The 27,692-nt window shown below is 34.6% G+C and overlaps 1 protein-coding gene across 1 annotated transcript in view; it reads right to left on the bottom strand.

The window, feature by feature from the left end:
• RYR2 (ryanodine receptor 2) overlaps window positions 1–27,692 on the bottom strand; it is a 279,138-nt gene that overhangs the window by 153,102 nt on the left and 98,344 nt on the right. Inside the window, exons 5-12 of the mRNA XM_060692369.2 lie at window positions 26,511–26,525; window positions 24,062–24,136; window positions 23,301–23,379; window positions 19,038–19,150; window positions 15,999–16,098; window positions 14,151–14,247; window positions 6,272–6,346; window positions 4,849–5,005 (exon numbers count right to left, since the gene is read on the bottom strand). Coding sequence (XP_060548352.1) covers window positions 4,849–5,005; window positions 6,272–6,346; window positions 14,151–14,247; window positions 15,999–16,098; window positions 19,038–19,150; window positions 23,301–23,379; window positions 24,062–24,136; window positions 26,511–26,525 — 711 coding nt within the window. The remainder of the gene's footprint in view (window positions 1–4,848; window positions 5,006–6,271; window positions 6,347–14,150; window positions 14,248–15,998; window positions 16,099–19,037; window positions 19,151–23,300; window positions 23,380–24,061; window positions 24,137–26,510; window positions 26,526–27,692) is intronic.

Genomic DNA, 27,692 nt, shown 5'->3' with positions numbered 1-27,692 from the left:
GCCCAGGAGATGGGGACCCTTGCTCCACATAACAAAAAGGTGGATAATCAAATATTGATGAAGGAAGGAAGGAAGGAAGGAAGGAAGGAAGGAAGGAAGGAAGGAAGGAAGGAAGGAAGGAAGGAAGGAAGGAATTTTTTATTGTAGTCAGATTATTCTTGGCAAACCAATGGATCAAAAGTAAAAATATAAATGTTTCCATTCCTTTTATAAGATTTTTACCAACCCAATTTAAAGAAAATATGGAATTTTGAAGGTTATGACAGTGTTGAAGTGAGAGCCTTGATATTCATCGCAATAACTATTTGATAGACATTAAACAGATGGTAGCTTTGAAGCTGCAAAAAAAAAAAAAAAGCCTGCCAAACTCTTTTTGACCTCGAAAAAACCTAGGACTCAAACCTTGGGTCTGACATATATATGGAAAGTTTCCTGTATGCTGCTATATAGTAAACATTATTATAGAAAAATGTTCTTAGTCTCTGCAATAAAGCTACAATCTACTTGAGAATGCGGAGTTGAGTATTTTATAGCCATCATTTGTAAGAAGCTTGTTCTATATATATTATTATTCCCAATACTATAGAAGAGCAGCCCACACTCTGACGCAAGATTAAGCAAGATTGCAAATCACCAATTCCATCACATTGTGCCAGTATCAAAATAAAGTTGCAACCAAAATGGAGCAGTTACTCCGGATGATAAGCCAAGGCCAATAAATGGAACAGAATGTACACTGTTTCTTGCATATGACCTATGGTTATTGCTTCTGTTGCTACCCTCCAACACCAAACATACACCTCTCTCTCTACAACCCTCCTCATACAATGTAAACTGAAAGTTCCATTTTCTTCCTAAGAAACAGTGCACCAATGCATGCAGGTTCTATGCTTATACTGTGGAGAAACTGGATACTTGTCCTGCTAAAACTCCCCCTTTTGAAATATCAACATTTTTGTCACATTTATTTATGCACAGCAGTTGCAAGCAGTTATTCAAAACACTATAGTTCTAGTAAAATGAGTATCAATTTCCAAAGCCTCAGAGACAGGGGCACACACATATTAAACATAGCTCAGACCTGCCAAGTTATGTACATATCTTCGTTTAATCATTCCTCTATGCTAGAGACTTAGATGGACTCTGCAGATTCTACCATAGTCCAGTGCCATCTACTATTTCATAAAATCCTTCATCATCCGGAAGTACATTTTTCTCACAGAACCTGTTATTACTCCACTTTAGAGACAGCTTAAACTCAGAACAATGCAAGCAAAGGTGTTCCCTGTAATACTTTATGGAAGCAGAAATTTACTTTGAAGAAGAAAAACAAAAAAAGGCTAGGATCAGACACATCTGAAGGTTCTGGCTCTCTGGGAAAGGCTCTAATCCTGGGAAAGGTGGAAAGAAAGAGAAGAAGAGGACAGCAGCAAAGATGGTGGATGGATTCAGCTACAGATGGAAGACCTAAAGAACTGAATTACAATTCACAGGACAAGTAATCATTCACACTGGGAGTGCCTCCTTTCTAGCTATCAATTATACAGCCAATACTGATGTCTTTGGAAAGGGGGAAACACAGACTCTGGGGCTGTGCTATCAATGTCATTCATGAATCCCAGTTCCGCAAAACATCACTAGTCAATGTCAAAGATGTAATTGTCTACCTTAAAGGACTGATGCGAAGTTGCAGAAAGGCTTTATCTACTGTTCTTCCTCCCCTGCAAATTCTTTGCTATTAAGGAGGATGGCTCACTCCCAGTAGTTAACGGTTGCTGGTTCTTTTAATCTAAAATCATTATGGATCATTGCCTTCTTCCTCTTATTTCTAGGCTTTTGTAACAGCTGCAGAAAGCCCATGTTTTTTTACCAAATTAAATTGTAAGCTACCCTGAGGTCTAATTCACATCAAAGAATGGAATGAATATTTAAATGTTTTTAAGTATAAATCCACAATAATGACTTTTGGCATCCAGATAACTCAATCTTCCAAAGTTTCATGAATCGTATTTTTTCAGAACCAATTGTACATTTTTCTGATTACTTATTTGAACAATTAACTTATTTAATCTGAGGATCCCACTCTGCACATGCAGCAAGCAGGACAGTCTGCACCATATATACAATCACAAGCTTTATATTCAGCTGGGGGAAAAAACACTTCCTTCATTGGTTTATTTGGATTACCACATTTCTTAGAATAAACGTCCGATGCATCCAGATAAATTTGAATCTGTTCTATCCTGGACCACCCTCCCTTCCCTCATATACAGCATTTTCATTGCCATTTTTTTCATTATTTTATTCCCAATGTTGCTGCTTTAACTGCATTACTTACTCATCATACCAAGAAAGGGTTTCCCTTTTGAAAGTATTCTGAGACCCAATCCTATTCAAACACACTCTCATTTTCCTATGTACCTTCTGTCCACAACCCATATGACACTTTGTTATTCAAGCTGATTTTTTATTTGGGGACTGTGCAGAGTCTGATCGGACCTTGTTTCCCATACATTTTTCTCTAATAGTTTCTTCCAGCCAAATATAATAATTGTCTTTATAACATGAATTGTTGGATCATTAAGAGACTTTTTAACAATGGTTTTATCAGTTTATCAATTTTATCAAAATTTGTTACTACCGGTTCTGTGGGCATGTCTTGGGGAGGGTAATATGACTGAGTGGGCGTGACCAACTTTTTTTTTTTTTACTTTTACTTTTAAAAAATGCTTTTAAAGCCTCTGACTATCCCAGCTGAGTTGCCTGATTGGCAGAGGCTTTCCTTTTTTTTTTTTTTTTTGAAAGCCTCTGACGATCCCAGCTGACTTGCCTGATCAGCAGAGGCTTTTTTTCTTTTAAAAACATTTTTTCTATGTAGAAAATTTATTTCTATGTAAAAAATGTAATTTTTTTCTATGTTGTAGAAAAAATGTTTTTAAAAACCTCTGATGATCCCAGCTGAGCCACGCGATCATCAGAGGCTTTTTTTTTTTACTTTTAAAAGCATTTTTTCAGCCAAAGAGGTTGTAGAAAAAATGCTTTTAAATTTTTTTTTAAAAAGCCTCTGATGATGGCGCGGCTCAGCTAGGCAATGGGGGGGCAGGGATTTTTGCTACCGATTCTCCGAACCACCCGCCTCCATCGCTACTGGATCGGGCTATCCGGTCCGAACCGGGAGCATTTCACCTCTGCTTTATTCCCTCTTGCATGCTTTTCGCCTGCATATAAGACAAAAGTGGAAACACTATAAAGCACTGCTTCCCTCTCACAAACCTCTCAGGCTATCCAGAAGGAATCATGCTTGAGGCATCAAGCACTGCCTAAAGACCCAAGAGGCATATTCTCTCTTCATCTACATCCTGAGAAAAGTTCATAAACTAGGACAATCAATCCTGTTTTTATGTCATGCATAGGCCTGAATACTAACTGCAATGGATCAAAGTAATTCATTACTTCTAAAAATGTCTTTAGATAAAGCTGGTCACCTTCTCCAGAACCTTCCTTGGTAAAGAGAGACTTGACATTGAGTGAAAATTGTCTAATATAATTGAATCAAGAGATGATCTCTTAAGGACAGATTGTACCACTGGCTCTTTTAAGCAGGAGACATTACCCACCCCAAGACATACTTATGTTTCCCCATGTGCTCCTATGCATACTACTTCTTTCTGTGTGTGACTTCCCAATTGTCTCAATAAAGCTACTGATTTAAAATTATTGTGTCTGCTTGGAAATGAGCAACTGAGAGTTTTGTAGGCTTATCTTACTATTTGTCATCAATAAAAGTAGAATAGATATTATATAAATGGATAAAGGAAAAAAGGCAACATGTTAAGGAAAAGCAATTCAACAAAATGGTTGAGTTCATAAATCACACTGAACAATAATGTGCTTTGGTTTGTTTTAGGTAGTATGTGGTATGAGTCAAGCCATTTGGGTTTATTAAATAACTGAAATAATTTAGTGTGATAGGACAAATAAGGCTGTAAGTGAGGATCTGAAGATTTTACCTTTTACCAATTCGGGGAAAATCAAAGCAAAGTAAAAAAAAGAGATATAGAAAATGCAACACACTTACGTAAAAGTAAAAAAAAACAAAAACCCACACAATTACCAATATAAGATGCAGTTCAGCTACCTCTATCATTCTTCTTGCATTAGGAAATGTCCAAGTCAGGAGTCACAATTCAACCGTCCAAAGAGTTGGAAGCTATAAGCCTTTGAGAAGTAAACCACTCCCATTCTTAGCCTTAAAACACTTGCTGCCAAGTTTCAACAACAGGAGGTGTTAAAGGGCATACACAGGATACTGGGGGATTGAAAAAAGCTGACAGGTTGCCCAAGGCTACCTACCTTGTGTTAAGGGAAGCTGGATATGAGAAGTGGTTCCTGTTATTGGTTGATTTTGAGCAATCATATCTTGGCTTACAAAATGCTTTTATTTTTCTCTTTCTTTTGGAAGCAAGCAACACTGCCCCAAGTCTCTAATTAACCATTCCTTGATTTACCTGAACCAGATACTAGATATTAAGCCAGGTAGTAAGCCCCAGACAATAAGTATGTACCAAAGAAGGTATTTAAGTAATTATTCATAATTAACTATTGATTAATTATAATTTCATTTTTTTGTATAGGGCCTGTGCATGTTCTGTATTCCAATCCTTATTCATTTGTTAATATATTGCATTTTCTTTTATTTGGCTTGATTGTACACCTCAGTTTGGACTGGGGTGATGTCTAAAAAAATCTAATTAAATAAAATTAAGAAATTAAAATAAATAAAATAAAATAAAATAAAATAAAATAAATAAAATAAATGGAGAAATAACTTATATTACAAGTATTTACCTTGGAAGATCGAAAACAAAATGCTGTAGATTTCACATCAGCTTTTTCTTTGTCTGTTAGAAGAAGACTCTTGTCATCCATGAGATTTAAATATTTCCCTGTTGTTATATGTCTTAATCTGAATGGCTGCCCCCATCTAATGTGACTTCCACTCCATCTAATAAAAAAATAAAATTAGCATTCATAAATAATTTAAAATATTAAGTATTCAATTAAAACATGAACATTCCATTTTATTTCTAGAATTAAAGCTATGCTGAAATCACTTTTCACTGATACCTCAACTATAAGACATTTAAAGCAGACATTAAACAAGACCTCAACTCAAGACTTCAGCTAAGAACACTTGCTAATTTCAATGGAAACCAGGTCCACCAAATCATAGATGAGCCATGCATGCAGGCCATCAGAAGACAAACAAATCTACATCCATGAAATCAACAGAAAGAAATGAGACCTGTAAAGTCCACATAGGAGATATTCATTTATATTTAAGTGGCATATTTGTAATATTGTAATAACTGAGTTCATAACAAAATATTTTCATCATATAATCTACTGCTCCAGTGTTTTTGGAACAAAAAAGACAAATAATAGGGTCAGTTAAGCACATATCCAAATACAACCAACAGAAGGCTACAAAATGCTGAGTTCTGTTTACAATATCGTATATAATAAATATTCATTCTTTACATAATGCACATCAAATTGACCTACATACATTGACAGAAAAATCCTCTCCCAGCAACTGAAATTAATTTGCTTGCTTTAAGAATTGTGTATTTATGTCTGGGTAAAGAAGACAAAGGTATGCTAATGATTAAAATAATCATTTTAATTATTTTAACTAAATGTTTAACTTTCCAATAAAACAATACAGGAGAGAAAAGCAAAGAACAAATATGCCCAAGTTCACTGAGTGGCTGGAATATGTTCTGATATGAAAGAAGGTGCAGTTTTATACAATTATTTGTGTAGCAGATAGCACATTGTTACTGCTGAACTGAATTTAAAGCAAAAATGCTATACATTTATCAAATCATAATCTGAGGCTAATCAAATTTGAAAATGCTAAAAATCTGAGCGGTTAGCTTTTAATTTTTCAAACAGAAGGTGACATAACTTTTGTTCACAGATACTCTCATTAAGCAATCAATCAATAAGCATTCATTTATGCAGGATTTCCTCAAAACAAATATTTTGAAAGAGACAGTATTTGGCAGCAGTATGCATCAATACACATACTTACAATTAATTTCAAATGATATCTTAAGTCATTGCACATTATAATCTTGGTACTATTTCCAAATGGAATCAAAACCTTTTACCATACTATGATTTTTGTAACAATAACAAAAAAAACCCTCTTCATTTGATAAAAGGGAATATTAGTAATGGATATATTATGCCAGCATTTACTTACGCAACCCTCAAAGTCTCCAGTCGCCAAAGAGAACGAGCATGAATTGACACAGCACCACCTTCATAATGGACAGTTCTACAATACAAAAGACATTTTCCGAGGTTTTTTTAGATATTTGTGATAAAAACCAATTGTTTCCCCCAGGGAAATGTATTTGGCCAGTGCAGAAATTGGTTAAAATAATTATTACATCTACAATAACCAAAACAATGTGTACACACCCATAAACTCTTTTAAAATTTACATTTTTAATCCCAGATAACCTCTCTCAAAGCAGTAAAAGAACGTGCATTAGACTGCATTACATAATATCCTCACCATAGTGCAATAGGACAGCTCTGGAACTTTTTGCAAGGTGTGTATATATATATATATACGCTGGAGAAAGAGAGAAGTTCCAAAGAGCACAATGCTCTTGTAAGCATTCAGGCTTTTTAAAAGTTAGAAAAGGATCAGGTTGCTTACCTGTTTCTGTGGTTTTATAAGCAGTCATCTGAGCATTCATTGAATGAATTTCATGTTCCTGGGCAGAAACCATCAGAACATTCCAGAGCTGAGCTGATTTGAAGGGGTGCCAAATGTTTCCTCCCATTGCACATACATGAAGGACTATTACTTACCTCAGTGAGGTAAGTACCCACACTGGGAAAGCAGAAATTTGTGTGAATGCAGAGACTGCCAATCAATGAAACAGTTAGTGAGCAAACTGTCCCTCTTTATTATGGTTCCTTGCATAGTCAACTACACTTAATCAGAGGTAGACCAAGCCAATTAATGTAGCATCAAAGATAATGTTATTCAACCAAGCATAGTAGGTTACATAATCCAGATATCAACATAGTGGTCTAAACAAAAGTGAGAAAGTCAGACCAAACAGGAACATATTATGCCATGATTTCCAATAATATTTTAAACTGTGTGATTGAAGCTGAAAGTAACACTGAAAAAAACAGTAGCCTCGTTAAGACAAAAAATTGCTAACAAAATTTGTTTATGGTTTATATCTCACTAAAAATCTACCTCTTCCTTATTGAAAACAACTTCAAATATGGTTGCAGATTTATTCTTGGCCACATGGAGTATCTTGCCTGTTAACCTTCTCTTGAAAGTTTAAGGCCTTCTAAACTGAAGTTTATTTATATTGACAAACAGCTTCTTTTTTTGAAGCAGATTGTATCTGTCTTATAGTCATGCCCTGGAAACTTATCTTCTTTAATGACTAAAATAGTTAGGAATATGGGGGGAAATGTGGAAAAAAACAGATATCCTTGACTGAGATGATATGGCTATGCTATCATTGGTGAAAATGATGAATGAGTATAAGCAGTTGAGCTCAAATGAAATCTACAAAAATATATAAAGAAAAGACAATGAGCATCATTTCCTTGCTAGACCCAAGAAAAATTAATCCTACAAGAATTAAGCATAAGTGCTAAAAATGTAGATTGCAAGGTCATTTGAGATTTTCATAGTTGTCATATATATCTAAAATCTAGAATAGCTAATTTAATAATGAAGTTTATACACACATTTTCTACCATTAGATAGACCAATAATGAATTATTGGAAAAAGAAAATATTCCTTGATGAGTGGATCACCACATATGCATGAACTTTGCAAATACTTGAGGTGCTATTGAAAGACCAGAGGGAAGAACTTTGAATTGAAAGAATTGGATTCATGATCCATATAAATGCTGATATGGAAACATGCACTGTTCAAAACAACCAATCTCTGTGATGCAATTGTGAAAGTATGGATTCAAATATCTCAACCTAAAACGTACAAGGAGTGATGAAACAACATCACTCCTTGGTTTTAAGACTTGGTTTTAGGGTACAATCTCAGCTTGGAAACATGAAGTAATAGAAATAAAATCCTGTGAATGGAAAACTTTGATTGCTTTTGTGCAGAGAAGCATCTACATTTCAAGTAGAATAGTCAGGGAAAAGAGAATACACCAAAGAATGATGGCACCACAACGATAATTCATGAAATAGTCTTGATTGATTATGCCCTATAATCAGTGGTGAAATCTGAACCGGTTTAATACCGCTTCGCTGGCCGCACATACGGCAAATGCACAGTGTGCACCAAATGCGAACTGCATGCGCAGTGCGCCCCAAAAAGAGGCTTAGGAAAGTAAGTAGAAAAGTGTGCGGGGGGTAATCAGCTGTGGTGCACATGGGAACCTTTTTTTAAAACTTTTTAAAAGTATTTTTTTTTTACTTCCAGCTCGGGCGAATAGGTAGTAAAAAAATGCTTTAAAAAAGTAAAAAAAAGGTTCCGGCGATCATGTGGCACAGCTATGATCACCAGAGCCTTTTTTTTTTTTAAAGCATTTTTTTACTACTTATTCGTCTGAGCTGGTAATAAAAAAATGCTTTTAAAAGATTTAAAAAAGGCTCTGACAAGCGCCAAAGAATTGAGCACCTTTGAACTATGGTGCTGGAGAAGACTCCTGTGAGTCCCCTGGACTGCAAGGGGATCAAACCAGTCAGTCTTAGAGGAGATCAACCCTGACTGTTCTTTAGAAGGCCAGATCCTGAAGATGAAACTCAAATACTTTGGCCACCTAATGAGAAGGAAGGACTCACTGGAGAAGAGCCTAATGCTGGGAAAGATTGACGGCAAAAGAAGAAAGGGACGACAGAGAATGAGGTGGCTGGATGGAGTCACTGAAACAGTAGGCATGAGCATAAATGGACTCCAGAGGATTGTAGAGGACAGGAAGGCCTGGAGGAACCTTGTCCATGGGGTCGCGATGGGTCAGACACGATTTCACAACTAACAACAACAACAAATATAGTACTAAACGTCTTGTGATGAGAATGAGCTTCATCGTAGTCAACAAGTCATCATCCAGTAAGGAGAAAGTTAGAGGTCCCTGGTGTAATTGATAGAGATGAATTGAGGTTTGGGGGTGATGAAACTACTAATAGAAAGCAATTGCAACTATGGTTTAGGCAAAAAATCTAGTGTTTTCCCTTCACCACACACACATTCATGGCAGTTGTTTTATTTTTGAGCTGTTCTCTTGATACTAAATAAGAAAAGGTAACAGTATTACAACTGAAGCAGTTAAAAATAAAATACAGAATAAAATTGAGATCAATTTCTACAGGCTCACCCAATAATCAGAACAGAAAATATTAATTGAGGTAACTAGTAAAAAGAATTAGTGACAATGTAGTATTTTTTAGAGTGATGATGGTGTCTGTATAGATTATGGAGAAGATTTCAATGGATAGATGTCTCATTCATTCAAGACCCTAAAGTGTTATCAGCTATTGTGTATGTTTGTGAAACATTGAGAATGACCACCTGAGTCCACTCAGAAGCCTTTGCCCAAATCTAAAAGGAAGAGAAAATATCCATCTGAATCTGAATCTGGGACACTGATACTGATACACCATCTAAACAAGCAAAGACGTTCAGGTGGTGAATTACTGACAAAAGACAAATTTAGGGGGAGAAAATGCAGAGTAATTATTTAAAAATGCAAGAAAAAGTATAGTAAATTCAAAAGGCACAGCAATCATGAACAGGAAGGAAGTTAAATCAATTGTAATCAGGAGAAAGTAAGGTATACAATTCAATATCCTTCAGTTATGTAATGCGAGGGAGTATTTAGGGTTACCAAAATCAGCTCAGCTGTAGAACATATGGATGGTATCTGTGCAGACATTGAAACTATATTTGTAATATACAGAGATGACAGAGAAGAGCAGGAGAAATCCCTCAGCCAAACTGTACATTTTACAAAGTGAAAAATCTCCAGTTCTTCATTTTTTTAAAGTCTCTCATGGGTGATTTTCACTTCTTACATCCTTAATTTAACACAAAAATCAAAATCCATCCCTACAAAAATTTGTAGCAGAATCTTTTATACTCTTTTCCAAGAAATTACAAGGAAGAACCTTTAAAAGTGCTTTGTGAGCTGCAAACTAACTCAATCAGATGCATAGAATGACTAAACTGATACAGGATTTAAATTGGGAAATGGGTGAAAGTAGGGAAGAAAGACAGTTTGATTATAGAGATGCAGGTTTCATGTAAAACAGATTATAAATACTTATCAATTAAGAATTGTAAGAACTCTAATATATTAAAAACCCATTATGTTCACTGAGACATTCTGAGATTGCCTGGAACTTTTTTTTTTGATGTATATCTTCAGCAATCTCTCACTCAATGATACTATTAATTTCTTGTTTGTCAAAAATCCTGATTTCTTTGATTTTTTTGCCACCATAGACCAATACTGCTCTTCTTCAAAAATATCCAGCAAATACAATGTGCTTCCTAAATAGCCAGTTAATTGGTATGAGTAAACCAATTCTTTTTTATTATATATTTCTACATCAAATAAATTATTTCCTTTCCCAACTGTAGACTAAAGCAGAGCTTATAAATAAATTACAATTATGTATAACATTATTTATTAGACTATAGCAAGTTTAAAGATGCTATGGAGATTATTTTATTATAGTGGCTGTCTTTACAAATTGCTACCACTTAGGGAAAAAATGAACTATGTGCAAAACTATATATAGTTATTTTAAAAAAAAACAACCAAAGGGAGAACAAATCTAACAATAAATATTCAACCGGGAAAAATAAAAAAGTTCACTTGTTAAGAAGGGTTTTTGAAAAATGCACTCACAAATCTCCCACAAGGACCTTTCTACAGAGCCTTTAACTTTTTGGTCCTTCAGATCTATGGCTATAAAATACACTGTATTTACAAGATACTTAAAAAAGCCACTGTGAAGCAGGAATGGATATCTACTAAAGCTACATTGCCATATTTTGCAAAAGGTAATTTAATTACTATTCATTATTTTTATATCAAGATATATTCAGAGGCCTTGAGATGTGTATGACTGTTCGAAGTTATGGCAGTCACAGAACAGATGCTTTATAGCCCATAAAGCACCACTGTTGTAAATTGTTCTCCCTCCCTCCCTCCCTCCCTCCCTCCCCCCCCCCTCTCTCTCACACACACACACACACACACATCACGGTCAGGTGACTATACGCTGGGCAGGTCATTATGTGAAGAAGAAATGGATATAAATTTTCTTCCCCCACAACTTTTTTTGTTTGTTTGTTTGAAGTGTACACTACTTTCTTCACAAGAGAATTGTTTCAACTCTAATTATTTGTATTGCCTTTTTTGTACTGGCTATGATGAGCTTTAAAGGGCACAATATAATCTACATTTCAGAAAAGTTTACTATATGGTAATGTTATAGTCATGTTGTGCTCATTAAAATGCTTTGCCTTACACAATTTTGGAGATTATGATAACTTGCAATAGAAACAATAGCTCTTAAATACATAATTGAGGGTTACTATATAGAGATAATCTGAAATTAATTGGTTTTAATGTGATGTTAATGTATTTTAACTAAAATGCATTTTCCATTGAAGGTTTAAACAATTTGAAAAGTGCATGCATTTAACAATCTCAGAATCTCTGTTTAACCATTGATTCTGTTTTAGGGTAATCAGAAAGAATGATTTCACTGGGGGAAAATTTGAACATTTAATCTACCTAATCCAGAGGCAGAGAATTTTCTTCAATCAGGAGGCTGCACATTCTTTTTAGAAAAAAATGTTTTTAAATTATTTTTTGAGGACCACAGAAGGGTAACACAATTAAGTCACTAAGTAGGTACAAAGAAACATTTTCAAGGCTTTCTTTTTAGATTGAGAAAGAGCATGGGAAATTTTAAGGGTGAAACTTTTGCCTCACAGAGGCATAACATATCCATTTCCAAATATCATAAGTTACTTGCTTATGACTGAATTTTAACCAGCATTCTCAAAAGATATATATTTCTCTTCTGGACAATATTTTTCCAGCAAAAAATGGAGTGACACAAGATAATTACTTTTCCTTCTGAGTTCAGCTCAGAGAGCAGCTACTACATTATTTTGTATCTCTCACACATGCTAATCCCTGAGGCAAGCCCCAGGTACTATGGGCAGCAACAAGAAAATGAGAAGATTTTAAAATATTATTTCTATTTTCAGTAAATGAAGATAACAAATTGACTAGTTCTGTAAGCCGTGGGCTAATTCACACTTAATTCACTTCAGACTAGCCCTTTTCCATGAACTGCTCAGATGATCAAGTTATACTGATAAGAAATGTTCCTATAAAATTCAAGATTTATCTACTTGTTGCCAATGCTTTTCTCATAAAAAGGCCTCTCACAGTCAGAAACCCCTTCATTACTTTTAATTTTATAGAATTTTCATTTATAACTGGGAAAGGGGTTATATGAATTTTGTTAAGAATGTATTTTCTATTCTTATCAAGCTTCCTAACATCTTGGACACGATCCTTGATCAAGTTTGCTACCAAACAACTTTTTCAATATAATTCATAGGAATACATTTTACATCTTAGAAATGTAAAATTATATGCTTTAATAAGTATTTACTTATTCAATTTAATTCAATTTTAAATTTCCTAAGATACTTTCTAAAAATTCCCAACACCAGTTTTGGAGATTATATTCCAGGAAAATATACTATTTTCATTCAATTAAAGTTGACCTTAGTCAAGAGGGTAATCCCATGAAATATAGATAGCTCTCAAATTATGATCATAATTGAGGCCAGAATTATGGTCATAGGTCCTTGTGGTCATAAATTGAGGTATCATGTGACTGGAGCCAATTTTTTGCAGCAGTCACTAAGCAAATGCAACAGTTGTTAAGGGAATCAATTTTCCACAATGGGAGCTTTTTGTCAGAAACCAGAAGTAATTGTTGAAACTAGCAAAAAATGTCATAAATCATGGTCATGTGCCTGTGAGACATGGCAAACGTAATAAAGGTGAGCATATTGCCAAGCATCCAAAATGCAATCATGTGACCATGAGATGGGGGGGGGCTATACCAGTAACTTCAAAAATGGATCTCAAGTAGCTGGGGGGAGTTGTAACATCAAACAGTTATTAAGCAATTAGTCATAAGTCAAGGACTACCTATATTAGAAAGTATGTTATATAAAATAAGACCTATTCTCACGCATTCCAAAGTGCAGAATGGAACAATGGATTGAAGTTATGAGAAGGCACATTCAGATTTGGGGGTGGGGGGGGAGACATCTTCCTAACAATAAGAGCAGTTTAATAGAGCAATCAATTACCCCATGCTTTAGAATAGAATAACAGAGACAGGAACCTTGGAGGTCTTCTAGTCCAACCCCCTGCTTAGGCAGGAAACCCTACATCACTTCAGACAAATGGTTATCCAATATCTTCCTTAAAACTTCCAGTGTTGGAACATTCACAACTTCTGGAGGCAAGTTGTTCCACTGATTAATTGTTCTGCCAGGAAATTTCTCCTTAGTTCTAAGTTGCTTCTCTCCTTGATTAGTTTCCACCCATTGCTTCTTATCCTACCCTACCCTCAGGTGCTTTCGAGAATAGCTTGACTCCCTCTTCTTTGTGGCGGCCCCTGAGATATTGAAACACTGCTATCATGTCTCCCCTGGTCCTTCTTTTCATTAAACTAAACATACCAGTATGTCTTTAATTGATGGCAAACAAGTGGTAGCGTTTACATGAGATCCAAAGCAGTTCTTTTTTTAAAAATGTTTTTAAACTGTATACTTAATAAAATTTATTTAAAAATAAAACAACAAAGCAGTTCTTCTAAATCAGTTTCAAACCATATACAGTCCTAATTTCTATTGCAAAATCCTTTGCTTTGCAGGGCATTACAAAATTGTATTCATGGTAATATTAATGAATAGATCGCTGAGAAATTTTGGTTCACACTGTCCAAGAGTACATTGATGTATATCTATTTAAGTGGGTTCTCTTAATGGCCTTTGTTTTGTTTAACAAACATTTACCTTCTCTGCTCTTCTCCATGTTCTCCTGAAGGAACCGTCAGGCATTCATCCATGTGACCATGTAATAACCGCAGTACGTCACCTCCTATTAGATAGCCTATAATATAGAGCAAATGAAAGGTTGTATATTTTAAAATTAATCCTATCTCCCTATAATTTTTCATCAAATTCTAAACATTCTTGATATTTGTTCAGTTTCTCAATTTTATATTTAATTTTCAAAAGACTGTACTAGGACAAATGAAAATGATAGATTCAGAAAAGCATGTATTGTCATCTAATGAGACAATTTCATGCACCATGAGGTTTTCCCCATTAAATGCTATGAAAACTTCATTGTTTCCAAAGTATAGTCTCTTCAGGCATGCTGTACAATATAGGACTTCTGTAAATACTATCTGAAGTCTGCTTGGAACAATACATATAATTCACTTGCCAAAACAGATTTTTATGCATTAATTATATTTTAATTTTCCTTTATACACTCAGATTATCTCTATTATGTATAAAATGTGATGCAAAATGTGGGTTTATCAATAGAAATTTATTCAATTATGAATAAATCCTGAATAAAATAGGATTTTGTTCATATTTTGTTCACGTACAATGCCATAATTAATTTCAAATGATTACAGATACTATCATTACAGAGATTAATCTGGCTACAGAAAAAAACTGCACTATTCAACAAAATTAATTGATTATCTTAAGAACTTTTTCTGCATCATAGGATAAAGAAATGCTTTTTGATACAAATATTTTGAAGGGCTGAACCATACTTCTAAAATGGTGAAGCCTCTATGATAGATTAAAAACTTAGTATTTTCAAATATTCATGAAAAAATTGCCAAGCAAACCAGTGCAAAAGAAACTTAACTTTTTTATACACTAAAAGTTTCAATATAGCTTCATTAATAAGCACAGAAAAGAGAGCCAGTTTGGTGTAGTGGTTCAGGCACCAGCTAGAAACTGGTAGAACGTGAGTTCTAGTCCTGCCTTAGGCATAAAATCAACTGAGTAACCTTGAGCCAGTCACTCTTTCTCAGTCTTAGGAAGAAGGTAATGGCAAATCATTTCTGAAAAACCTTGCCAAGAAAACTTCAGGGACTAGTCCAAGAGGTTCCCAGGAGTCAACATACTCAAAAGCACCAGAAAAATTAAAAATAGCACAGAAAAGGTGGGAAGAATTTTCTACACCAAAAATTTAAAAATAGCTTTCCTTCCACAAAGCTAATTATTATATTGATGTTAGCATATGCCAAATGTATAAAAGTTGCTTATTTTCAATTAATACTTATTAGCTGTTTGATAACATGACACTTCGGCATTATTTTGTTTTATGGTGAAAATATTACAAGTAATCATAGTAACTTTCGCAGGAAAATATGAATCTATGATCCCTATGTATTTAATATGTGAAAAAAAGCCAAGCCAAGTCACCCTTAATGCAACCTCTCTCAAGATAGCTTTTATGGTATGCAAAAGAACAGGTAGATTATAAAAGATCTGATAGTACTGTAGGTAGATTATAAAAGATTTGATAGTACCATAGGTGGCTAAGAAGACTCTAAAAATATCCAATGCTAATACAACTACTTGCCAAACACCCACTTGCCTTTCCTTTCATATTTATTATGAATTCAGCTCTAAGTGTTCCTGAGTAAACCTAATTTTATAACAAGCAGGACTACCATCTGCCTTAATTTTTTTTTCCTAAATGGATTAATATAAGAATCTGAAGAACACTTATTTTGTATTGCAATTCTTTGCAGGGGATTGTCGTCATTGTCACATTACGGAAACAACAAACCTAAAGTACAATGACCATTATTATTTTAACAGGGGTACCTTGAGCTACTTCACTTCCGGAACTGATTGGGGCAACACTCCAAAGTGTTTGCTGGAAAGCTGCATCCACACGCAAGCTGCTGTTGCCATAAGATAAATGCTGCAATCATTGGATACAGAAATCGAATAAAGGAAAAGTCTGTCATTAGACTAACATAACAATACATAACAATCACCCTGCAGTTACACATTTGTTACATATTTTAGTAGTCTTTGCAAAAATTAAATTAGCTGGATTAGCCAAATGTATAGCACTATGTTCTATGAAATATCAGTTGAAGTCCGACCTGTTCAAGTTTCTCATCTCCCAAGTAATATTCAGAATTTCAGTAGCTCTAGACCAGATAAGAATTAGCAGTAAAAAAACACTACAGCAGATAAGATGAATGAGCCAGAATTAATTCAAAGCAAGTTAATTATACTGTAAGCACCCTCCAAATTCCCTTGTCCATTTCAAAAGTATTTAACAATCTTTCCCTGAAATTCAGAATGGAGAAATTGTCAGTGTAGAATAGCAACTACAACAAAAATGGTGGAGTGTTGCTAATCTGCAAATAGTTTTTGTGGTTTTGATTGAATGTATGTACAATCCCAGCCATTATTACTTGTTAAAAAAAAGTACAGCTTGTTATAACATTGAAACAAAGCCACTTATATTATTTAGAAATGGAAATAATTCATTTACTTTAGTTAGTAAAGTGAAAATAGTTACTTACCCTGAAGTATGCTGTATTTTCTATTTTAGAATAGTCAACTAATATACAACTTTATTAATATGATATCTATCTTAACAAGTGTTACAGTTTTATAAACTAAAACATAATAAATATTACTACGCAAATGTTGTCTCATTTATCATTTCTAAATAATTGGTCTAGTAAAATTACTAAAAATGTGTTGTAATTAATGGTTACATTTCAAATAATAACTTTAAAAATAAGTTTTGTTTTCAAAGCTATGACTAAATATTTTCTTTCAGATATTATACTTTTCTGTTTTGTTAATCTTGTGATTTTCCTTGCTACTTGTGCACCAGAAAATTATTAGCAATAAAATAGCCTTCTTTTTTTCTAGCTAGAGTACCTCTGGATGGAAAAAAATTATTACTACTTTTTTGTATCATAATCAGAGGAAAAATTATCATATTGATGTATTGATGTATGGTTATCATACTGATGTATATTCATTGTGTTACTTTTCATTATTTTTATGGGTTCTGTTATTTTACTTCTGTTCTGTTTACATTATTATTATTATTATTATTATTATTATTATTATTATTATTATTATTATTATTATTATTATTATTATTATTATTCCATTCATAATTTTAATACAATATTGTACACTAACTAATTTTCAACAGAGCAACAAAAATAGGTGGGAGCTGAAAGCATGTAGAACCAAAGTGTACCTAGTTCCACCTTTAAATGGGATGGGACCATTTCCCCAAACAGCCCAAATCATATTGCTGAAATTCTTCAGATCACTAGAAGGCATTTCTGAATTCTCTAACTGCTTGGGCAAGTAAGTTGTTCCCAATGGTGGGCTTCACATAATTTAACAACTGGTTCTCTGCCCTAATGGCCAGCTGGGTGGGCGTGGCTGGGTGGTCATGGCCAACTTGATGTCACTCACATCGAGGGGCGCTTAGCCTCGCCCAGCCTCTTGTGACCATGGGGATGCTGCAACAGTTGTAAGTGTGAAAAATAGTAGTAAGTCACTTTTTTCAGTGCCATTGTAACTTTGAATGGTCACTAAATGAACTGTTGTAAGTCAAGGATTACCTATACAAAAATACAAAAAGCTTTTTTGCTTGCAAAAAGCTGCCCTAAATACCAATCATTAGATTAGAAATGGGGGAATACACACTGAAGATCAATGAGTCACAGCTGTCATGGAAAGCTAAACCATTCTATCTGAATACCTTCCTTTTCCTCAGCAATACCTGCAACCTGGAGTTACAAATCAAACCTGGAGCATCTTCCCAATCACCCTGTACCCAAAGCAATATTTGTATCTGAATCATAATAGATATAAACAAATGGATACAGGAAGAACCTTTTTGAGAGTGGACATAGAACTGACTCATTTATAACTTCATTTATATTTGCTATTAGCCTAGATTTCTGTATAACAAGAAATCTATTTACAAAAATGTTCAACTTCTACAGCTATTTTTATTAATACTATTTTTATTGCCTAAGCATTTATTCCATTTTGAAAAGAAATGATATAAATATCTACTCTCATAGAAGAAGTCTATCAGATAGTCTTGATTTCACCTTGCTCCTGTGATGACCTACAGGAACAAAAAAGACCTCACATCTTCTGGCCTGGAAGAACTTTAATATCTCTCAAATTCTATTTAAAACACAATATTTCTCAAAATACAGTAAGTATACTGTACTAGAAGTTCCCAAGTGTATCTGATAGTCTCACATAATGACGAGGAGGAGTGAAAGGACTGTCATTGCTAAACAATAATGAGATAAATATATATACTCTGTTTCCCCTAGAATAAGACATCCCCTGATAATAAGCCCAATTGGGCTTTTGAGTGCATGCGCTAAAATAAGCCCTCCCCGAAAATATTTAAACACATGCAAGCCAGTCCCCGCCATTTCCTCTGGTTAGGGTTAGGGAGACAGAGCTGGAGGAGCCCCATCTTGCTCCACATGCCCCAAAGTAATAAGACATGTCTGAAGATAAGCCCAAGCACTTATTTCGGGGCTCAAAAAAATGTAAGACAGGGTCTTATTTTCGGGGAAACAGACGTTGTCTTACCTGAACATCCTTTTTCTGGGCGCTGCGACCACCAGCCATTCAGTTCCTGTCAAATCCTGAAGAAGAACCCAGCTATGGATAGTGGGAGCAGCACTCAGGAAAACATATGTATTTAAAATTACACATTAATATTCATTTTAATTTCCTACAGCTAACTTTTTTATACTTTAAACTTATTTTAAAATTCATAGTCACTTTTTCACTTTTTAAAGTTTTATTAAATAATAGTATACTCTCTTCTTCATCTCTCACCAAGTATCTTTCTGAAGAGACACTGACAAGGATGAGATCATCCCCAACACGCACTTTTTCTCCTTCTGAACGCTGTTTGGAAGCAGGATGTATAGTCCACCAGCAGGCTTCTCCTACATGGAAACATATCATTTTATTTTGCATCTAGAACTGTGAATATAACCATTGGCTTAATAATAATAATCTACAACAATGAAATACTAGCAGTCTAGGCTAAAACACCACTGCTTTGTCTTAAGATGCTTCCACATAAGGTCCCACTTCCTAATCACTCACTGTTATTATCTTTATTTTTCCTAACTTAATATGCTACAAATATCACTACCAATTAGTTTTCACACTGGCTAACCAATAATAGAATGTTATTCTATCATTCTTTAAAATTATTAAAATAAATTGCAGCAACATCCCTGTTTTCAGTATATGCATACAGTATATTTGGTATTATGCAAAACAAGCCATGTAGCTACTATGAAGGGAATATGTCTGGCTTTAAAGTTACACTTCCTTCTTTTTAAAGCTTCTTGCATACAATGATGATGAAAAGATAGTCCATTAGCAACTTTCCCGGTAGCTGTAACCATAGTTCCATGTTACAGCAACATATTAATAAGAGAAGGAAATATATTGTAAACATTGGGGGGGGAAATCAAGAAAGGAGAACTCTTAGGAAAAGGGGGGAGAAGATGATATGATGATGCAAGAGCTTCCTCTGGTAGAAAACAGATCACCCATAGGCTCCGCAAGGTCACAATATTCCAAAAGAGAAGCAGATGTGCTATAGTTTTAAATAAAACAATGAAAAACCACACAGTTCCCCAAATCAGTCAACTTCGTGAATTAGATGTGAAGTTAATTCTGTACAGATCCAGAATTATTATCAGAACTCCCTTTAGGTAAGTTTCATCTGTTAACATTCCATTGTATTTTTTGCTTTGGGCCAAAGTTCTTTTAAAAATTTCAAAACACAATAAATGACATGAATATCAGGCCAAGTTTATTCATATACTTCAACTGTTGAACCCTGTATTCTACAATTGATAATGGTCCACATCAGTTACAGAGAGATATAAGTGTGATATCAGCCTACAAGACTGCTTCTGCAGAAAGAAAGAAAAAAAAGCAAGAAATAACCTTGCAACTGACATTGATAAATGCTGTTGTTTCTGCATTTGTCCCAGAGAGTTGCATGGTCTGCTTGTTTTTGCACTGGGCTAATCTAGTTCTTATAGTGAAACTATCAGTGTATGAACGGACAAAGAGTTTTGTTTATCAGTTGGCTTGTCACAAAGCTTAAAGTTGCTTTCAGCTGAGAAGGAGTGACTACCCCAAGATTACCCAGATGGATTTAGTTATCTAAGGAACAATCAAAACTCCATCTCTCTACTTCTAGTTCAGCATCTTAACCACTACACCACACTGACTCTATAAATATATGTTTTAAAATGTTGCCGTTAAAATATAACTACAAGGGACATTTAGTTTTCCCTGTTCTAACACACAGGTATAATCTTGAAAATATTTATAATCCTAATTTTGATTTTATAGAAAATCAAATCTTTGTCATCCTGCTCTTCACCCCAGATATGTGCCAGCAGACTGGGCAGATAAAATAAGAAGGTATGGTACACCAAAAAATATTGGATGAATTGGAAATAGGAGTGTAATGCCATTTTATCCCCACAGCACACCTTTAGAGAGGGAGGGTGGTAAAAGAAAATTAGCACCCACATGTAGATTTGCACAGAAATCAGCTCAGTTTTCTTTTCAATGCGTACTTTGAAATTCTTTAATGAAAAGAAGGGACTAGGGGAGACATGATAGCAGTGTTCCAATATCTCAGGGGCTGCCACAAAGAAGAGGGAGTCAAGCTATTCTCCAAAGCACCTGAGGGCAGGACAAGAAGCAACGGGTGGAAACTGATCAAGGAGAGAAGCAACTTAGAACTAAGGAGAAATTTCTGGACAGTTAGAACAATTAATCAGTGGAACAACTTGCCTCCAGAAGTTGTGAATGCTCCAACACTGGAAGTTTTTAAGGACTAGAAGCAGGGCCGGATTTAGATTGAAAGAGGCCCTAGGCTATTCCACTTATGAGGCCCTTTCACCAGTGGTGGGATTCAATTTTTTAACAACAGGTTATGTGGGCGTGGCTTAGTTGGGGGTGTGGCTTGGCAATCATGTGACTGTGTAGGCGTGGGTAGCTCGTCATGTGACCGGGTGGGCGTGGCTATGTGCATAGACTTTTTTCAGAGGGCTGAAAAAAGTCATTTCTGACTGGGCCTCGCACTTTTGACCGGTCCTCACACTTACGACCATCCTCACATTTATGCCCGTGCAGCTTTCTTAACAACCATGTCACTCATTTCACAACTGCTTCTCTTCACCATGGTGACAAGATAGGGCAAAAACGTAAAATGTGAGGACAGTCGTAAGTTCGAGGACTGGTCAAAAGTGCGAGGACCAGTCAGAAATAACTTTTTCAGCTCTCTGAGTAGTCCATATGCACAAAAGGACTACCCAGAGGGCTGAAAAAAGTCATTTCTGACTGGGCCTCGCACTTTTGACCGGTCCTCACACTTATGACCATCCTCACATTTATGCCCGTGCAGCTTTCTTAACAACCATGTCACTCATTTCACAACTGCTTTTCTTCACCATGGTGACAAGATAGGGCAAAAACGTAAAATGTGAGGACAGTCGTAAGTTCGAGGACTGGTCAAAAGTGCAAGGACCAGTCAGAAATAACTTTTTCAGCCCTCTGAGTAGTCCATATGCATAAAAGGATACAGCAATAGAGAGGGATGAAGGAAGGGAAGGGAAATTAGAGTAGGAGAGAGAGGGAGGAAGAGAGGAGGAGAAGGAGAAAGGAAGAGGAAGTAGGGAGGAGAAGAAGAGGGGGAGGAAGAGAAAGTAAGAAGGAAAGAAAAGAGAGGTGGTAGGTTTGAGGAGAAAGATTGCTATACAATAAAAAAGATGAAAGGGAAGAAAGCCAACCCCAAACAAATATAAAGATATTAAGATAAAGAATGAATTGTTAAACTTTAAAGAATAAAAGAGAACAAATATGAATAAATAACAATAATTAGAAACACACATACAAACATACAATGTATTTTCTTTGAACAGAGTATTTGGCCGGTTCACAAATTTAAACAGCGTTTAGTCATTTCAATTAAATTTACAATTTCTATATTTCCTTTTTGCCATATTTATTCCTCATCTATTTTTGTAAAAAACCAATATTACCCTCATCCTCATCTCTAATCTTAATCAAATTCAATTTTTCCCTTCTATTCTATATTATACCCCTTCCCATTGTCATCTATTTTTATATCCATCCTCACATTGGTTAATTATGTAATTATGTAATACAGTTGTTTAATATAAATTCAACATTTTAATATAAATCGATTAGTTATATAACTACCTTTTTTGTATATTAATCAATATGAACATGAATATTCCAATTATTTCCATGCAATCCAATTTCTTACAAATCCATTAATTATATTTACCAATAATAATAAACCAAATAATTTCCCCTATATATTCCTCCGAACCACAACACGACAAATCAGCTGAGAGCCGGGAGGCCAATTAGCCTCTGCTGAAGCTCCGGGGGCCAATAAAATTACAAAAAAAAACACCGAACCCTTTGTTAAATTGCTGGCTCCCCCGCCCCTCGCCCACCACTATTTATTGGCAATAAATAGTGGTGCGGAGGAGCCAGCAATTTAACAAAGGGTTCGGCGGAGCCACCTAGAACACCCAGAATCCCACACTGTGTAGGCCCCTCTGGATCTTGAGGCCCTAGGTTGAAGCCTAGTTAGCCTATAGGAAAATCCGGCCCTGACTAGAAGACCTCCAAGGTTCCTTCCAACTCTGTTATTCTATTCTATTCTATTCTATTCTATTCTATTCTATTCTATTCTATTCTATTCTATTCTATTCTATTCTATTCTATTCTATGTATACAGTGTGCAGTGTACAGTACAATCCAATGATATCGCTACCATGGATGAATGTAATATGGAGCTCTCTTCAAGAGTGGAATAGAAAATGGCCATTCTGTGACCTACCTCTTTCTCTGAGAGTCAACCAGCACTGCCTCAGGATGTATACAATCAAGCAACCCATTAGAATGCCAACTCTACCAACAGTAAACAAAAAGCTGGACTTCTGTCAGAAATATAAACTAGTAAATCTCAAAAGTGCCATAAAAATAAAAATGCAGGCTTTTTTTTCCCCGCAAAGTAGTCACCTGTGGTATCTTCTTGCAAACCTACATCAAAAGCCAATTTATCCATTGATGTTCGTGATGTGGAAAGACAACACAGATACTAAGAAAAAGAAAGAAACAAGTGAGTGTTTTAAATAACTATTTAAATTTATATTATAAATTTCTATTTATATTCCACCATTCTATGCAGGGAACTCACATACGATCACATATAATCAGCTGCAAAATTTTAAATACACACACAAACACAAATACACAGAGAGACATATAGACTCTCTCCCTCTCCCCCCTCTCTCCCTCCCTCCCTCCCTCTCCCTCCCTCTCTCTCCCTCTCCCGGTGTATACATTTTTACAGCATAAGCATTAACTAAAATTAAACATAAACAGCTGTAAGGTAAGATGCTCTTCCATAAAATGTCTGTATTTCTTATCATCACACTTCAACATTCCAAAAATGAAATATTATAAATAAATGAGATATTTGGAGCTTGGAAAATATTGAAAGATGAAAAATAGATTTACCAAACTAGCTACCAAAACTCTACATTTTAGATGAGGTACACAGACAGTGAAAATACAGCATTCAGGCAAAATGAACATGCATTTTGGAGGCAATCTATTCAATATCATATTGAATAAATATTAAACAAATAAAGTATCCAAAACATGTATAAAGTTGAAATGCAGCCATAATCTAAGCCTAGTGTTGAACTATACTGATCCTGATACATAAAAGAGAAACATACCAACACTACATATACTGTGGATAAGGTTATACATACCATGCCACTGTAAGAATGGCGCAGTAATATTGCATGTCCGTAGAGGAGCGTTCTATGACCACCACCTTGCGCAGTCTATGTGAATTAAAAGAACAATTAGTAACATGTTGGCATAAAGCTGTTTCTTTCAGTTTAAAAAAACAATTTGTCCAATGTTTACATTCTCACTGACAATATCAGTGACCAAACCATAGAGCTGTCTCAACAATGAGACATTGGAATGTCTCATTATACATTGGAATGGCAACCAGAGCTCCAAATATGATCATCAGCAATCTCTTTACAGTCTCCATCATAGTCTAGGGTAGGTGGAGGCAGAAATCCAGCCCTTTTTGGAAATAGTACGGCAAATGGGTATTTTAATCCTGACTGACAGTACTTAATAACCAATAAAAGCAATGTTCTGTAAAAGCTGAATAGCCTGTTGCAGAATATCTAAAGAGGTTCTCTGCTGAGCAAAAAAACAAACCTGTTTCATTTATTCTCACTCCTGATTTTTTTTTCATCATATACTACTCTTGCTGCATTCACAATCAACCTTCAGTACAAGTTTGCACAAAACATTCTATTCAAGCCTATTTATTGTGTCAGACACTTTTTCTTAATAAATGTACAATAAATTTCCCTTCTCATGGTTCATGGATTTCTCATATGTACTGAATAGCAAAAATTTGCCCTACTCTGCCCCAATTTAGCTTACTGGTGTTCCTCATTTTCTTTCAATCAGACGTCTACCAAACTTCCCATGTACAGTAAACAGGAATCCTCCTATAGTTTTTTTATTCCCTCTTTTTTCAGGGGAATTATAACAGCATTCTTCTAATCTTTAGACCCAGATGCAGTTTTCATGAACACGTTAAAACAAAAACCACCACATATATACCATTTATATATACAGTCTTAACATGTTTTAAACATACTACAAGTAATTCTCACTCCAAAAATCATAAGATGAATATATTTTTAAATCTATGCTGATTACTAGTTGCTTAGTGGGGATAATTTAAAGTGTTAGCTATTCATCTTAAAGTCTTCAACAAATTAGGATGACTATTTGAACAACTTCAAACTATCTAAACTATAAACCTATTTATGAAATCTTTCTGTATTACCGTAGTTTACTGAGCCAATGTAAATGAGTTTTTTTTTGTAGTGTCCATTAAATGGTCAGAATGTTTCCTCAGAATTACATCTAGATCCCACTCTTCTTGACTTTTATATTTATAACTATTTTCTGCATAATTTGTTTTTTAACTTCTATTTCATAGTCTGCATTTTAACTATTATTAGTTACATAGGATCCCTGATCAAATAGAAAAGCAAGAAACTAAATGCCACCCACTATGTATTTATTTGCTGTCTTTATAAACATGGTCTCTTGGCAATGTGCAATACAGAAACAGAATAATTATACCAATATATTAAAATCTCAAACCCTATGATCAAAATCAATACTAATAGGCATGTCAATGGCGTATCTTATCTAAATTCTCTTTGAAAAAGCTCAGTTTTAAAGTCTTTTTTTAAAGATCTTGACAAGAAACACTTGGTTTAAGTGAAGTTATAACATTGGTAAGGGAAACATGCTTCAACCAATGTTCATCCAGAATCAGAATAATATGGGACAAAATAACTCATATCTAGATTAATCTTCCTTAGGTGAGAATATACGGCATGATCTAATTCATAATTGATATAAGATTTCTTGTTCAACAAATTTGCATTCATGTGCAGTTTGTCATATTTCCCAAAGTTTTGGTACATGATGCACATTTGTGAAATCGAAAATCATGTTCACCATTTCATGTCTTCACTGTTGAAACACTTATATCAGTTATAATCACAGGTAGTGAACATAGAGAACAGCCTTGAAGGTCAGAGGGAAGAACTGTTACCAGGACAACAATCAGCTAAATGAGACCTGAGCCCAGCCCAAGACAGTAATTTACAAAAATGCCTCAGACAGACCCTCAGCTAATTCACATGAAGATAAAAGAGAGAAGAAGGGAAGTACATTAAGATATGCAGGATTCTGTAGCTGTTCCAATAAGAACAGCTTTAGATCTACAGGGTGTCTGTTTCTTAGTGTGGTCTATCTTATAGGGCTGACATCCCATCTTGAGTTAAATATATGTTTTGTTGACTTTGATGAGTTTAAAATATCTTTAAGGCATAGTCAGTCTAAAATAAATTGCTATACTGTTATTAAACATAATCTTTTTTGTTCTTGTTGCTATATAAATATATTGTTCAGAGACTTCTCTTAAGTGCAAATGATCTTGTAAATCTTAAGTATAAATGACCTTGTAAATCTTGTAAAGTGTCTCTACATCATAAATTAAGATATTATTCCTTATCTATTAGGGATGTGTATGTATAAGGTTGTTATAACATAGTATGTATACAGAAGCTTATTGGGATGAACTGAAATAATTGTTTTCAAGCTTACCTTCATCATGAATTTCTGAAGCACCATTAAAAAGAGAAAGAAAAAAATAGTTACACATTACAGTCAGTCTGCATTTTTATATAATATTGATTTTTCCTTATACCAAAAGTTTGAGAACATTATTTATTACATTTACAGCACTATCATTATGTAGGGGGGAAAAACCAAATTTTATGCATATGTAACAATTGTGTAAAAAATTAATAGGTGTGATACTGAAAAAAATAATTTTATGAGAAAACAATTCTGAAATGATGTATGCACTTATTTATGCAGCTTTGCAGTAGAACTGCATTAATCTTTTCTAAACAGTTCATACAAATAAAATATTTTTAATTCTCTACCGTGTAGTATTGATTTCAATGCTTTGGAGGTTCTAAACCACAACAAAACAGGATATCAATCTTATAAATTAGCTTACTTCAAAATACATTATTATACGACAATGTTTACAGTTGCCATACTAGGAAGCAAATCCTGTAAGTGCCTGTAACAATCTGTGATCCACTAAAATGCTTCCCATCACCATTATAACCCTGGCATACAATACCCTGTTAATTGGAAGTGATAAATTGATATGTGATGCAGATATAATAATCATAGATTCTACTGGCAGAAAAGTAGGATATTGTATTATTAGTGGTATTACTGTAGTATTTTGATTATCTAATATGTCTTATGACACAGATATATTTGGATATGCTAGAGAATATGAACAATTACATTTGCCATTACATTCATGTTTTAAAATGGTGCTGTTGTAACAAAAAGATGGACTATATGTCATTTTTAAACTGGGTCCAGTACAGCTTTTTTATGCTGTCATCATTGACTTTTCCACATCTAAAAACTAGCTTATAATTGAACAGATGGGGGTTTTGTTGTTGGATCCAATCTGACATTCATATCTATCCACTTATGAAAATTCAAGAAATATATTATGTCCTTAGATTTAAAAAGTCAACTGAAACTCAAATGCTGAGGCTTTCTGTGGGTGAAATGCTTGCCAAACAATGTTGTGACCCTGTCTTCTGCATTCAATTGAGTACATTCTTTTTCTATTAAAAAATCTAAGAAAAAGTTGGCAACTATTTTTCTACTTTACATAATTAAGTAAAGATAGTTAAAAGTTGACTAAGTTTTTAATTTTAATTTTAGAGTTGACTAAGATAGTTAAAAGAA

The sequence above is a fragment of the Pantherophis guttatus genome, chromosome 1, assembly GCF_059756535.1.
Source record: "Pantherophis guttatus breed Tessera chromosome 1, ASM5975653v1, whole genome shotgun sequence".
NCBI classification, from domain to species: Eukaryota; Metazoa; Chordata; class Lepidosauria; order Squamata; family Colubridae; genus Pantherophis; species Pantherophis guttatus.
This window is presented reverse-complemented; position numbering and strand designations above follow the sequence as displayed.